Here is a 13,148-nt window from a genome sequence, read left to right on the forward strand (position 1 = left end):
CAATGAAACTACAAATTTTAATCGTCCGATACCCAACTCTGAGTTGATGTAAATTATATATATAATGAATCTCTTTTTAATTAAATTCTTAAAAGATTTGAAGAATAGGCGGTGTTACATGTAGTTGTGTGTAACGCGGCTGTATATTGAATAAAGGAAGGAAGAATTCCATTTGAATTGCCATCACTTGTCGCGCTGCTTGATTGCTCTTAAGTCCCCCTTGCGTTTACCGACGGTACTAAATTAACGTCTTGGCGAAGGCGAAGTTTGTCAACGACCATGGAGGGACGCGTGAAAACTGCTCCGGGCGGACGACGAAGGAATGCCGATGAAGATCGAGTGAACGCGAGGAAACCATTCGACAAAAAGAAGTACAGAGCGCAAAAGTACAGTAACAAATACAAAAGTATGTGTCCACAGCCATGCAAGCAGCATGCGTATAGGTTAGATTGTATGATCGAATGTTTGGGATCATTGTACTGATCTTGATTGCTACGATATTTTTGCAGTTAATCAATGGGAGGAGCGCAGAAAGAAGGCGATTTTACGAAATTATTACAAAGACCTCGATAAAAGCCAACGTCAGGATCCAAAATTTTCATTGAAAACCGCTAATCAGAATGAAGACAATCAACCGTATGTATTTCCCTATTTTTCTTCTTATAAATAATTATAAAACTAATGTGAGTGAATTTACTGTTTTCATAGAACGAAGAAAGTAAGTGCATTTTATAAAGCTAAACAAGAATATCTGCGTAAGAAGGACGAGAAGAGGAAAAGGATAGAGGAGATTGTACGAACGAAGGCAGAAAGACAAGAAGCGCTCAACAAGTACAAGCAAAAGCGAACACAAACCTATAAGAAACTTTCGAAAAAGACCAAAAAAGGGCAACCTGTAATGAAAGACAGGTTGGAAATGTTGTTGGAAAAAATACAGAATCAGGTATCGAACTAACGCTTTCTGAAGCCTTGATGCAGATGTATTCGTTATGAAGACTCAACCATCTTCTTTCTTATGTAAATATACATCGACATGAATATTCAATAAAAGAGTATTGTTTTGTAAAAATAAATTGTATTACAGACCTATAATTCCCAAAGTATCGCGGAACTTGTACATCTAATTGCAAACTCAATATTATTCGGCTTGATAATTTTGCATCGATTACCGACATTTTGCCGGTAGCGCCGTGACCGCCAATTATAGTGACTACAATTTAGTGGTTAGATTCAATTAAATGGTAAAGTTCATAAAATGAATAACATTACTAGCAAAGAAAGCAAAAACAGTGAATTAAATGAGCTTGGTAATGCATCTCAATTTATAATGAGCTTGATAACGCATCTGAATTAAATAACTGAATATGATATTTTACCATTACGCTAGTCCCGGACATAGAAAAATCGGCTGACATTCAACGTGTCAAGTGATCTGTTGATAAAGCATCATCATCATCTTCCTCATGATCCGCAATAGTTAAAGCAGCAAACGGTACTTCTTTGTGTAAAATAGTAAACAGATAACGATTGGTATGTTAATGATAAAAATGTTAACAATCGATGCGATTTTCCGCGATTCGAAATACGAAATTGGCTGCGCAACGGGCAGAGCGCAGGCGCAGTGGCATTTGACGGGCAGCCGTCAGCTAGTCAGCGGTTGCAAATGGCGACAGCCACGAAATCTCTGGCACCGACTCGCGAATAGTTTCACGCCTACCGAGTGCTGCGTGATCGAGCCGTGCGTGAAAGTTACCCTAACTCAGATCGGTATGTACACGAAACTGATCGTATAATCGGCGCGCACTGCGTATAACCTCTCGCCACCGAAAACCATAGTCGCGCTTGGTGGCAATCGCCTCCTATACGCGACAGCTATTTTTCGGGCAGATAAAAAGACACTGTTTCGGCTTGTCTCTCCCGTTCGAGACACTCGAATATCGATGCACCATGATCTCCGATTAATCTCGCGGCGAGCGTTGCCACGATTCGCGGTCAGACGACCCGAAAAGTTTTCACGTAACGGGTGCCACTATCAACGTTAGCACGGCACTGCTGTCAAAAAGTGTTTGACCAGCGGAATCTAGGACGCGGTACCGGCTTAATCGTTCGATTTTCCTTTCGAGCGTCTCAATATTCCGTTCGTTTTCGTGCCGCTTCATCTTCTCGATTTCTCTCCCTTTCGTTCGCCGTGCCTGGCTTCGATAGTCCAATATTCAACACCCGAATCCGATGCACCGAATGATTTTTCGAAGTTGCTCTCGGGACCGAAGGGCTCGTCGGCTCGAGCACTCTTAATCAGCGAATTGCGTTCGGACCGCTTTTTTTTGAGCTTCGTTCCCCTTGTACGTCGACTCGGTGTCATTAAATGATTGTGTACTGTGATTCACGAAATAATGTGTTAGATACTTGGGAACCTACTACTGTATTATATATTTTCACTGTTGCAAGTAGAAACAACTGTTTGAGTCTATTTGTAAAATTTAAAGAAAATTTTTTCTCATATCATTCACTCCTATTTGTTGATGATGCAATATTATATAGTATATTTTCATTGAATTTTGTTGATATAATTATGGTAGATACAATTCTCAGCAGCTGATGCAAAAGATCGAACCATTGAATTGCTAAAGAATATGCATTATTGATGTGCTCTTGAGTACCACATGAGTACCTTTCAATGTGCTTTGCTTCACAGGTGGTTTTTAAGAAGAAGACAAAATGCCGGCTGTGAGAGGAGATGGAATGCGTGGACTGGCTGTGTTCATTTCTGATATCAGGAATTGTGAGTTAAATTAAATATACCTATCATACAAGTTCATTTTATATCCTAGCATTAAATTGTATTTAATTCTATAATGGACGTGTTTCTAAGTAATATTACAGTATTAGATTATCAAGAACATAAGTTTATATTTGGTTCATTGAAATTTTTTCCCATCTTCTATCCATTCAGAGATACGATGCCATTGAAACTAATATGACATGCAAAATATTTCAAGCAATCCAGAGTAGGAGACAGGGGGCGGAGCTCTGATATAGTCATATCTCTGTGATTATAGTTTGTCTTTTGTACACTAATATGTAATACTTGGCATAATGTAATAAATGTCTATCAGAGCTTACACTCTGAATTCCCTAAAGAATTAAAAAAATTACGAATAAGTAGTAATTTATCGTACATACAATGTAGATTAAAAAATCTAGCAGATATAGAGCAAATCAATACATGCATACTTTGATGCCAGTCCAAGTGGCATGCAGCCACTATACTTTCCTATGAAAACTATGACAAATGTATACTTGTACATATAATATTTACATATATTCTGTATGTATTAATACATTGTGCAATAAATTATATATAAATTCTAAAATGTAATATAAATGAATAAACATTGGTCTCACCAGGTAAAAGTAAAGAAGCAGAAATCAAGAGAATAAACAAAGAATTGGCAAACATTCGGAGTAAATTTAAAGGAGATAAGCCATTAGATGGTTATCAGAAAAAGAAATATGTTTGCAAGCTCCTTTTTATTTTTCTCCTTGGTCATGATATTGACTTTGGCCATATGGAGGCTGTCAATTTACTTTCATCCAATAAGTACTCAGAAAAACAAATTGTGAGTATCAATCTCTTAACAATATACTGTAATTTTTGTGGAAAATTTAATTGCACTATCTAAATATTTTGCTTGTTTCAGGGATACCTTTTCATATCAGTTTTAGTAAATACAAATAGTGATCTCATTAAGTTGATAATTCAGAGTATAAAGAATGATCTTGCATCCCGTAATCCAATTCATGTTAATCTTGCTCTTCAATGCATTGCCAATATTGGCAGTAAGGAAATGGCTGAAGCTTTTGGTAATGAGATACCAAAATTACTTGTATCTGGGTAGGTTCTTGTAACTTTTTCATTAATGTAGCTCATAATATTACGAAAACGTTACTAATATTTTTATTATTTTGCATTAACAGAGATACTATGGACGTAGTGAAACAAAGCGCGGCACTGTGCTTGTTAAGATTATTGCGTACAGCGCCGGATGTTGTCCCTGGAGGAGAATGGACTTCGCGTATAGTTCATTTATTGAACGACCAACATCTTGGTGTTGTCACCGCGGCAGCATCCCTAATCGATGCTCTTGTAAAAAGAAATCCAGACGAATACAAGGGATGCGTTAGCTTGGCAGTCTCAAGATTGAGCAGGGTATGGCTTTGCTTATTAATCCAGCGGATAGTTCAAGGATAGTTCTTTGATATTTACTCTGTCTCATTAGATTGTGACATCAAGCTACACAGACCTACAGGATTATACATATTATTTTGTGCCAGCACCATGGTTGTCCATTAAATTACTGCGATTACTGCAGAATTACACTCCGCCTGGTATATCATCTTGATTTTATTTTTTGACTAAATTGTAAGTGCCTAAAGAGCGATTTTAATTTTTAATTTAAATATTTACATTTTAACAGCCGAGGATCCAGGTGTGAGAGGCAGATTAAATGAGTGTCTAGAAACCATACTGAACAAAGCGCAGGAACCACCGAAATCAAAGAAAGTACAGCACTCGAATGCAAAGAACGCGGTGTTATTCGAGGCGATTAGTTTAATTATACACAACGACAGCGAACTGCCTTTATCGGTTAGGGCGTGCAATCAACTTGGCCAATTTCTTTCAAATCGCGAGACTAATCTTCGCTACCTGGCTCTGGAGTCCATGTGTCACCTGGCCAGATCCGAGCTTTCGCATGACGCTGTAAAAAAGCACCAAGAGGTCGTTATCCTTTCTATGAAAATGGAGAAGGACGTATCCGTTAGGCAACAAGCTGTTGACCTCTTGTACGCTTTGTGCGACAAGAGTAACGCGGAGGAGATAGTACAAGAGATGTTGAACTATCTTGAAACGGCCGACTATTCGATTAGAGAAGAGATGGTGCTAAAGGTTGCAATTTTGGCTGAGAAGTACGCTACCGATTATACTTGGTACGTTGACGTGATATTGAATCTCATTAGGATAGCTGGTGACTACGTATCGGAGGAAGTATGGTACAGAGTCATCCAGATAGTCATTAACAGAGACGACGTGCAAGGATACGCGGCGAAAACTGTGTTCGAGGTGATTGTTTGCGAGTGTAATTAATTAATGAGTACTCGGATGCATTAGTAGTTTGACTGAAACCTTTCATCTTTGTTCGACCAGGCTTTGCAGGCACCAGCTTGTCACGCAAATATGGTCAAAGTTGGTGGTTATATACTTGGCGAATTTGGAAATCTCATTGCTGGCGACCAACGTTCATCCCCAGCCGTACAATTTCAGTTACTACATTCCAAAGTAAATTTTATATTTCTCTACGCTAATAACCGTGTATTCAATATATTAACACTAACTCTAATTTTAGTATCATTTATGCTCCTCAATGACTCGAGCATTGTTGTTGTCGTCGTATATCAAATTCATTAATCTGTTCCCTGAAATGAGAAGCCAGATACAAGATGTGTTTCGACAACACAACAATTTGCGTAGTGCGGACGCGGAACTGCAACAGAGGGCTTCGGAGTACCTGCAACTAAGTATTATTGCATCCAGCGAGGTTTTGGTAAGTATATAATTTATATTATTTTAGAACGTACAACTAAAATAGTTCTGATTTTTTTAAAGGCTACCGTTTTGGAAGAAATGCCCGCATTCCCGGAAAGAGAATCCTCTATTCTCGCGGTGTTGAAGAAGAAAAAACCTGGCCGAGTGCCTGAAAACGAAATTAGGGAAAGTAAAAGTCCTGCGCCGAATGCCAACCATCACGCAGAAGCGCCTGCAGTCGCTGCAGGAACTGTTAACAACACATCAGCAGATTTGTTAGGTCTTTCCACACCGCCATCTTCTCAGCCAGCCAGCAATACAGGTGTGCTACTGGACGTGCTGGGAGACATCTATAATATGTCGAACAAAGTCGGTGCTACAAACGGTGCCCAAAACACGTACAATCCTAAAAAGTAAGACACATTCTTCAAATTACAGCCAGGTTCAACTTTTCTTCTTTTAGTTGCGCCAATCTAAGAATTCTCGATGTGCTTCCAGGTTCGTTTGTAAAAACAATGGTGTCCTATTCGAAAGCGATCTAATTCAGATCGGAGTAAAGTCGGAATTTAGGCAAAACTTGGGACGCGTCGGTCTGTTCTACGGCAATAAGACTCAATATGCTCTTCACAGTTTTCAAACTCAGCTCTCCTGGACGGAGGAGAACCAAGCGAAACTAGCCGTGCAAGTAAAGCCAGTTGATCCGGTGCTGGAGGCTGGCGCTCAGATACAGCAAATGATTAACGCGGAATGTATCGACGACTATGGCGGTACGGCACGCGTTGCATAACGTTCTAAGAACCATTAAATAGACATGCGATTCAATTGAACGTTGCGGAGATGTCATTAAATTGTTTTCCTCTTATACAGATGCGCCGAGTATGCTCATATCTTTCATTTACAACAACGTGCCACAAAAAATTACGATGAAACTACCATTGACGATCAACAAATTCTTTGAACCGACGGAAATGAACGGGGAATCGTTCTTCGCGCGATGGAAAAACCTCGGAGGGTATGCAAATGAATTTATTTAATCAAATTTTCAAGGTCATGTTATTTTCTTGCAAAACAGGTTTTTATTATATCATTTAGTGGTTAAAGAGATACATGTTTGAATGACCTTCGGATGACTTTGAGCGCAAAACAAACAACATACACTACCGATTTTCGCTGACAGTAAACGTATTAAACGAAAACATTATTTTCTAAAAATCGAATTTATTTTGCAGAGCCAATCAACAGCGTTCGCAAAAGATCTTCAAGGCTCAACAACCAATAGATCTCGCGCAAGTACGCACGAAACTGCAAGGATTCGGAATGCAGTTGCTCGACGGTATCGACCCTAATCCTGATAATTTCGTCTCCGCGGGTATAGTACACATGAGGGCCCAACAAGTAGGATGTTTGCTACGTTTGGAACCTAATAAACAAGCACAGGTAATCTCTAACGATATCCCCAATTTGCTTAAATTGCCCTACGCCTTTTGATTTCCAAAATATTTAAAAAATATAACTCTCCCACATCTTATTCGCAGATGTTCCGTTTAACGGTGCGTTCGAGTAAGGAGTCGATGTCAGTAGAGATCTGCGACCTGCTGGTGGACCAATTTTAAACGGCCTAGCAGGCGTGAAACTATTCTAAGGTACCATTAAACAAAAAGAAAAAAAACACACAGAAACGCCGTGGGAAGACATATCGTGATTATAAAAGGATGTCGTCTCTCGACGTTCGAGAAAGATACTGATGATTACTTGTTAAGAGATATTCGTTGTACCCAAGCTTACGCTCACAGCGCGGTCGTAAGAACTGAATCCCTTGTGTAGACGAAGCGTTGTTACCACATATAATCCCGAAGACAAAACGCAAGGCATAGGATTTCGCCGGAAAAAAAACCATACACAGGTACACACAATACACAATCAACGTTATCGCGTATAATTATCGCATATAATTGCGTGCATGAAAAGCAAAATGAAAACGAAAAAAAAAAATGAAACGTCAAACCAAACAACGTATGCAATGTCCACAAAAGCGCGTGGACCACATTGGTCTACGAGCGAAGGTAATTTACTATAAAGATTACCTTTGTCATCTTCTTCTCTCTTTTCGTTTGAAATTCAACCTTAGCGGAGGTTATCCAATGACGTATCGATGTTTCTGCCACGAGTATTAGCAAACTATGTTCGGGGACAGCATCCGATTATCGACACAGATTTTTTACAAGAGATTTCTAATCAAGTACTCGTTCGTTCTTTTTTGTAATCAGTTTTACACACCGAGCTGCATCGCCTCCAGCGATTCCATTGTTATCGGCCCGCGCAGTTGCGTTCTCGTGGCGCGCTCCTCCATCTACTTCGTTTCGTACCGACTTCGGTTTCTGAGATTATTATAATTAACTATCATTGTTGCGTCGGCGAGAGTAAATTTGGGCACGATGACGATAGTTGTATAATATTAGTTGTTTATGGTAGATTTCCTTGTATTTAACGGAGCTCAAAATTTCTCTTGTAATTAGTAGGTTCGACGTCATCGCTCCTGTCCTGATCCCCTCACCCTCTGTTCCGCCCCCCCCCACTCCACCCCATCGTTCTCCCTCTACCCCCCTCGCCCCAGGGATCATTTCTTCTTACCTCAGACGTTGGTGTATAAATCCATGGCTGGTCAACAAAGTTTGGCTCGCGAGGAGGAGCGATCGAGTTCAGGCGAGGCAATGAACGAACCAAGAATATTCTTCGTCAAAGAAAAACGAACCCTTTTTCTAATTAACGAGTCTTGTGTGAGATGTATATTTCCGTAGTATATCTTGTACAGATGATATATTCGCGGATGCGTTCAAACGTTCATCATGTTTGAAGGGGGAATGGATATAGAAAATTAATAGAGCAGCTCTCTGCGAAAAGAAAACGCTTGAACCGCGTTTGCAATCGCGACCACCCACGCTTCGATTATCTCCTGTCTATCTCTTTGTTATATGGAAAATTGTAAAGCTCTATATTTGAATTGTACATAAGAAATATCCGTTGATTAAATGTGCTGATAAAGAGCCGTTTGCAAGAGACACACCAGAGAAGTCCGGTCCGCTTTGCTGGCCTGTGAGGATCCACGATCTATCTGAGAGTCTCCTCCTGCTGTTTCATTTGTATCTTCTTTATCATGCGAACACGAGATGTATATTTTTTTTTTTTTATGTTCGTATAGCATAAATTTATATTGGAAACCCTTCTCCTTATTCCACCTGTAATTTCGTTTCTTACTTTTACTATAGACGTATAATATGCGTTGCTGTCTGCATGAGGTTCGAACATGACTATCTAGGTATCGTCCGAATCAAAAGACTATATGCGTGCGTTAATATATTTTAATGATTAATTAAGAATTCGATCGCGCGTGGAACGCCAAAGGTTTCTTGAATAGAAGGAAAATCGATACCACCTACTTCTGTTTTCTTCTATTTTGCAACATTCTTCCCTTTACTCGACTTTTCGAGGCCGTTTTTTTGTATAGCTGATCTTTTTACGAAATGCTCTTTCTTTACCTTCGAGTATTTGGTTTTCGATACAGGATTCCATGAAAGAATTGCACGAGCTTTAGCGACGCTTTTAATCGGTTTTCCATTTTTGAGAGAACAGGGCGAACGAACATTCCTGAAAAAAAAGAGTCCAAGTACTCATGGAATTGTAGAGCCCTCACTGTCCGGGTATTCGAGTACTCGAATCTAAATTAAGTATCAGAGAGTTGAGTCCGAATTACGTGTTAAATGCATTGGTCTAAATTAAGCGAATAGCTAGATCACATTGGATCTAAATTGATCGAATATCCAAGTTGTATTCAGTCATACTCGTTTACTCGGCTCTCAATCGAGTGTACGAGTTCTGGAGCCCTAAGTACCCGCGACAATGAGTGCTCTGCAGAAAATTATTTTGTAAGTCCCGATCGTTTCAATAATGTATCTGTACAGGCTCAATGATTCTTTAGATTTAACTCGAAATTAAGTCTTTTATGTTAATATTAAGCTCACTATCGTGTACTTTTCTGTCGACGAATACCTTTTTCGAGGCTGCTTCCCTTTTTATATAGATTCGATCTTTGTTTTCTGTACATATATATATGTATGTGTGTGTGTGTATTAGCAAATGTTCTATTTGCACGCTCTCGGCACCGAAAGGCAAGAACACTCCACGCGGAAACAAATAATTGTAAATACAACACGAGCCAGCCCTCGGACGCATATGAATGGCCCCAGTCATGGATTTGTAAATGCGATTTACGTTTCGGAATGGCTGACCAGGTTCATGTTTATTCTACCACTATCGCGAGAGTCTGTATGTACACTCCTATAATTTTGCTTACGGAAACCGTGAATCATGTTCGCCCGATTAGACTCGCATGTGTATCTACAGGGCGAGTGAACGAGAACCGATGTCAGAAATAATATTCCTCGTGTATCGATTCGATCGAAAAATTGTTTATACTAAATATACAGGGTGTTCACTAACTAGCCAGCGTTTTGAAAATACATTTCTTTGGTTCCTCGAAGCACAACACTGTGGTCTCATTTTGGTGAACGCTTTCGCGCGATGTAAAAATATACGTGTAACATTCCATTAAACAAAATTGAAAGTCACCCGCATGTTGCAAACGCCATCACGATGCTTGCAAAGACGGCAGAGCGTTTTTTCCCCTCTTCCATTTTCCCACCGCACTTTATCGTTTACGAGAAGCTGGCTAGTTGCACGAATGAACTCTTACATTTTTATGCCTCGTACTTTTTCGAGGTATCGAGACCGCTAAGGGTTTTATGAATGGGATCATGTGTTTTTTTATCAAAACGTCCCAACCTCGACCCGACCTTAATCTCTAAAAGGAACCAGAATACAATATATATTTTGCATAAAACATTTTTTTGAGCAAATCGATGCATACGAGTCACTTCGGATGGCAAAATTTATCGATTCGTTCTGTAAATACATGTATCATGTATATTATACGTATACAGGATGTTCGACAATTTCGCAGCCATCTTCAGCAGCTGGATCAATTCAACAAGACCCGGCGAACGTAGATACAGCGATCTCGAATTCAACTTTCGTGCAACATCACCTTTACCGATCGCAGAGATTACAATTACAAGTGAAAATTACGATTACGATCGAGATGCTTCTGTGCAACCATATCCGAGAAGCTCGCGAAAATTCAAAGAACAGTTGGAAATTGTCGGATGCCCATGCGCACACCATAAACGTAGCAATCACCCAAAACTGGACTCGCGATTGTTTGTCGGTTAGACGGCATGCCCTGTGTACACACGCGCGTGGATACGTATATATAAATAAAGTATATATAATTCATATAAGAAATATATATGTTATATATACCGATTATTGAAGATATTGGATTAGCGCGGCGGCACACGTGATTGTTAGACTGTTGTGTTGCCGGAAACGGGCCGCGTATATGTTACAACGCTACAGAGATTTATTCCGGTAAATCCTTTGTCGTTTTCCTCGCTGCTTTCTCACACCTTCGTGCAATGGATTCAATGTAGGAATTCGATAGTGAACGGGAACGCTTTCAATCGTACCTACAATCATTTTCTATCGAACGTCGAAACCGTTCCATTCTAATCGACAACAATGACAAGCTTTAGGGAATTTATTCTTCTAATCCAACGACATTTTCTATAGTAGATCACTGACCGCTTAGTTCGCTTCAAGCTAGGTACACGTAGCGTGCACAAATACACAATCGAACTGCAGATTTTTATGCGAAATCAAAACTTTCTGGATCATTTGTGAGAAACGAAATACGTAAATTGCTTCGTTCGATCGTTTTCGTAGCAATATTTTCCTACTCTTTTTTTCTTCTCTTCAAAATTGCATAAGATCTGTGGGCCAACGATGATCATAGGATTTCTACATTCAATCTTCATGCGTTATCATAATCACCTTGCTCTGTAATCAACGACACCTTCGCTACATAAATCGATCCCAGGTCTGTTAATAAACAATCGTTTGCCAACGATCAACCCGGCGTACGCGAACGTTTGTAAAATGAATATCATTTGTATCATGATCATCAAGTGTATGCATAACGCGTTATAATCTCGTACAAATTGCGCCCTTTCGATCGATCGGCGCAACATCCCGCGATCCAGGCTGCGCCGGGACACAACGATCGCCGATCAATCGAGCGTCGATTCGATTGACATTGCTCGCGCGTTTGAAACGTCTAAATTGCCGACGATTGAAAATTACACGCGGACGGTCGCGTTCGATCATCGCTGGACTGCGACACGTCGCGCACAGTATAAAAATGTATCTAGGTCAATTTCGGAAAACAGGAGACAGATGAAAATGTGTTTCATCGTTCAATCATTTTCATCGAAACATCAAATCCGCAGTCGAATCATCACCGGACTGCGAAACCTCGCGCGATTATGCTGATCAGGCGTTTCGGAAAACTCCAAGACTCGTGTTTCAGTATCCTCTCGCTTCTCGTGTTTCATCGCTTCAAGAATAATGGTCGAGTCCTCTGCTATAATAATGTAAAAATTGTGCTCTTTTGCTCGTCGACCGAAGCTTGTTTATCGCTTAATCTGTCGACCATTATTTTCGCGAGAACCTAGTACGGTACCTTCGGACATTTCGAATTTCTTTAGAAAGGTTTTTAGGGATTCGCGTGAACTTTCGCAGTCCGGGAGTCGAAGTTCATTTAGTGCCAAAACCGTGGACAAGTCACAGTTTCGTCTACGATTTGAAAGTACAGAGAAACTCCGCGGGGTCCATTTTACGCGAGTACATGATTGTAAGCAGATTGTACGACGACGAGCGGGAAACGTTGCGCGAAATTTGCCTAACTCAACGAACGTCCTGAAACGTCCCGCGTTTACGTCATTTTTCCCCCGTTTGCAAGGCGGGTGCCGATTCGATATCCCCTTTTTTGGAAAACTTTTTCGTGATCGGTGCAATCCCACGCCGACAACAGTCAGGCGGCAGTAGATAATTCTCAGCAGCGTGACGTATGTGTGTGCATGTGCATTATGTTCTATACTCGAGCAGGCACGCAGAGAACCGCTTTTCGTATTATAGTATACAGCACAGCGTCGAAACAGGACATCAACCAATTTCCGGCTTGATCGATCGAGAATCGCGTGATCTTCGCGATCTTTTGAACAACATTGCCGAACGTTGCGTAGCACAGATCCTATTTTTGTCAACGTTTTAGAGTCGAGCGAAGATTATCTGCACCAGCCGAAAGAGTCTAGATCTATAGATTCATTTAAGATTTTAGAGTTTATCGCTCGGACGGCGAAGCTTGAGTCTTTTTGGACCTCGAGTGTAAATTAAATTATTATTTGACGATTTAGTTTCTAACAATTCATTGAAATCTTCGCATGTTCCATTAAGGTCCATAGAAAGACTAACGTAGAAAAGAATGTCGAAATAATTGATAACTAGAATTATTAACAATCCTGAGCATATCCGATTATGTGTTTGTCAAAAGGGTCCACTGTTCGAGTATTAAAGAAATCATCGTTCGATTGCGTTCAGCACGAAATAATTT

General features: G+C 40.1%; 2 protein-coding genes across 3 annotated transcripts; both read left to right on the forward strand.

Moving 5' to 3' along the window:
- The first annotated feature begins 223 nt into the window (after nucleotides 1–223).
- Nucleotides 224–1,073, forward strand: LOC117220774 (uncharacterized). Its single transcript, XM_033471046.2, has 3 exons — nucleotides 224–406; nucleotides 510–636; nucleotides 709–1,073. Exons 1-3 carry the CDS (start codon nucleotides 280–282, stop codon nucleotides 953–955), a joined length of 501 nt encoding a protein of 166 aa, XP_033326937.1. The 5' UTR covers nucleotides 224–279; the 3' UTR covers nucleotides 956–1,073.
- Nucleotides 1,074–1,638: 565 nt separating this feature from the next.
- AP-2alpha (adaptor protein complex 2, subunit alpha) lies at nucleotides 1,639–10,083 on the forward strand. Of its 2 annotated transcripts, none has more exons than XM_033471038.2 (14): nucleotides 1,639–1,767; nucleotides 2,696–2,782; nucleotides 3,409–3,620; nucleotides 3,702–3,895; nucleotides 3,979–4,210; nucleotides 4,281–4,389; nucleotides 4,479–5,122; nucleotides 5,207–5,338; nucleotides 5,406–5,603; nucleotides 5,666–5,997; nucleotides 6,083–6,351; nucleotides 6,452–6,596; nucleotides 6,814–7,021; nucleotides 7,120–10,083. In XM_033471038.2, the coding sequence occupies exons 2-14, from the start codon at nucleotides 2,719–2,721 to the stop codon at nucleotides 7,195–7,197; spliced, it is 2,817 nt and encodes a 938-aa protein (XP_033326929.1). In that variant the 5' UTR covers nucleotides 1,639–1,767; nucleotides 2,696–2,718; the 3' UTR covers nucleotides 7,198–10,083. The 2 variants fall into 2 exon arrangements, with proteins under 2 accessions (XP_033326929.1, XP_033326930.1); XM_033471039.2 differs by lacking the exon at nucleotides 1,639–1,767 and adding an exon at nucleotides 2,322–2,342.
- The last annotated feature ends 3,065 nt before the right edge of the window (nucleotides 10,084–13,148 follow it).

This window comes from Megalopta genalis, chromosome 9, assembly GCF_051020955.1.
Source record: "Megalopta genalis isolate 19385.01 chromosome 9, iyMegGena1_principal, whole genome shotgun sequence".
NCBI classification, from domain to species: Eukaryota; Metazoa; Arthropoda; class Insecta; order Hymenoptera; family Halictidae; genus Megalopta; species Megalopta genalis.

Coding starts and splice junctions, on each gene's coding strand:
- LOC117220774 (XM_033471046.2), top strand. CDS start 280: ATGGAGGGACGCGTGAAAACTGCTCCGGGCGGACGACGAAGGAATGCC. Junction 407..509: donor GTACAGTAACAAATACAAAA/GTATGTGTCCAC, acceptor ATATTTTTGCAG/TTAATCAATGGGAGGAGCGC. Junction 637..708: donor CAGAATGAAGACAATCAACC/GTATGTATTTCC, acceptor CTGTTTTCATAG/AACGAAGAAAGTAAGTGCAT.
- AP-2alpha (XM_033471038.2), top strand. CDS start 2,719: ATGCCGGCTGTGAGAGGAGATGGAATGCGTGGACTGGCTGTGTTCATT. Junction 3,621..3,701: donor AGTACTCAGAAAAACAAATT/GTGAGTATCAAT, acceptor TGCTTGTTTCAG/GGATACCTTTTCATATCAGT. Junction 4,211..4,280: donor CAGTCTCAAGATTGAGCAGG/GTATGGCTTTGC, acceptor CTGTCTCATTAG/ATTGTGACATCAAGCTACAC.